The sequence below is a fragment of the Condylura cristata genome, unplaced genomic scaffold (genome assembly GCF_000260355.1).
Source record: "Condylura cristata isolate star-nosed mole 26May11 unplaced genomic scaffold, ConCri1.0 scaffold00013, whole genome shotgun sequence".
NCBI classification, from domain to species: Eukaryota; Metazoa; Chordata; class Mammalia; order Eulipotyphla; family Talpidae; genus Condylura; species Condylura cristata.
Window position 1 is genome coordinate 143,887 of NW_004567114.1, and position 1,192 is coordinate 145,078.

Genomic DNA, 1,192 nt, shown 5'->3' on the forward strand with positions numbered 1-1,192 from the left:
GGTCCCGCTGACGCCTGCCGCGCCGCACGCGTGTCCTCCAGGTGTGGTGTGGGCGGAAGCCGTGCCTGCTGACCGGCCGGCTCTCTGCTGTGGGCGCCCAGTGCCCACCGGGGCAGCGGTGCCTGGAGAGGGCCCCTGGCCAGTGCCTGCAGCCTCCCTGCGCCGCCTGGGGGGAGTGTGGGGCCCAGGAGCCCCCACTGCCCAGCACCCCCTGCCGGCCACGCTCCGGTCACCTGGACAACAACTGTGCCCGCCTCACCTTGCGCTTCAACCACGAGCAGGTGCCCCAGGTGGGTGCTTCCCCGGGAGGCTCAGGCACCTGCGGGTCTGGGGTCAGATGCGAGGTGCCCGGGCCTGCCCCGTCAGAGGGCGGTCACCCACTCGGCCCCTGTCCTCACGGGGCAGGTCTGCCCCCCACCCCCGCGTTTGACAGGCTGAGCCCAGGTGGGGTGCAGTTGGGGGACCCACGGGCGCTGGCCAGGCCTCACCTGGGCTTACGCCGCCCAGGGCACCACCGTGGGCGCCATCTGCTCAGGCATCCGTGCCCTGCCGGCCACGAGGGCTGTGGCCCGGGACCGTCTGCTGGTGCTGCTCTGTGACCGGCCGGCCTCGGGGGCCAGCGCCGTGGAGGTGGCCATGGTGAGTGCTGGGGCGGGCAGCTGCAGGGTGCCGGGCCAGCAGCCATGAGGGCCCAGTGGTGGTGCCTCCCGGGGTCCTGGGCACTGGTGCCAGCCGGCTGTGGGGTCACTCCTGTGGGCGCAGAGGGAGGATGCGCCAGCCGGGGAGCAGGGGTGCTCAAGGGCCCCGGTGGGCGGGCCACAAGGCTGAGCGGCTGCCAGGAGATGTGGCCTCGGGCGGGGTGGGCTCAGCGCCCGCAGACCCCGGCCCCTGCCCCAGCCCCCCACGGGCCCTGGGGACCCCTGAGCCCCAGCTCAGGGCTCTCCTCCCACCCCCTGCTGGTGGAGGGCCTTGGGGGGGGGCGGCGGTGGGGCTGGCCTGGCAGCCCGTCTCTGCGCAGTCCTTCAGCCCCGCGCGGGACCTGCCGGACAGCACCTTGATCCAGAACGCGGCCCACGCCATCGTGGCCGCCATTACGCAGCGCGCGAACAGCTCCCTGCTGCTGGCCGTCACCGAGGTCAAGGTGGAGACCGTCATCGTGGGCGGCCCCTCGGAAGGTGAGTGGGGCCTCCAG

General features: G+C 74.2%; 1 protein-coding gene across 1 annotated transcript in view; it reads left to right on the forward strand.

Annotated features, from left to right (window-relative positions):
• Nucleotides 1–1,192, forward strand: part of JAG2 (jagged 2) — a 17,033-nt gene that overhangs the window by 5,545 nt on the left and 10,296 nt on the right. The window contains exons 15-17 of the mRNA XM_012724354.1: nucleotides 10–290; nucleotides 508–639; nucleotides 1,019–1,175. Coding sequence (XP_012579808.1) covers nucleotides 10–290; nucleotides 508–639; nucleotides 1,019–1,175 — 570 coding nt within the window. The remainder of the gene's footprint in view (nucleotides 1–9; nucleotides 291–507; nucleotides 640–1,018; nucleotides 1,176–1,192) is intronic.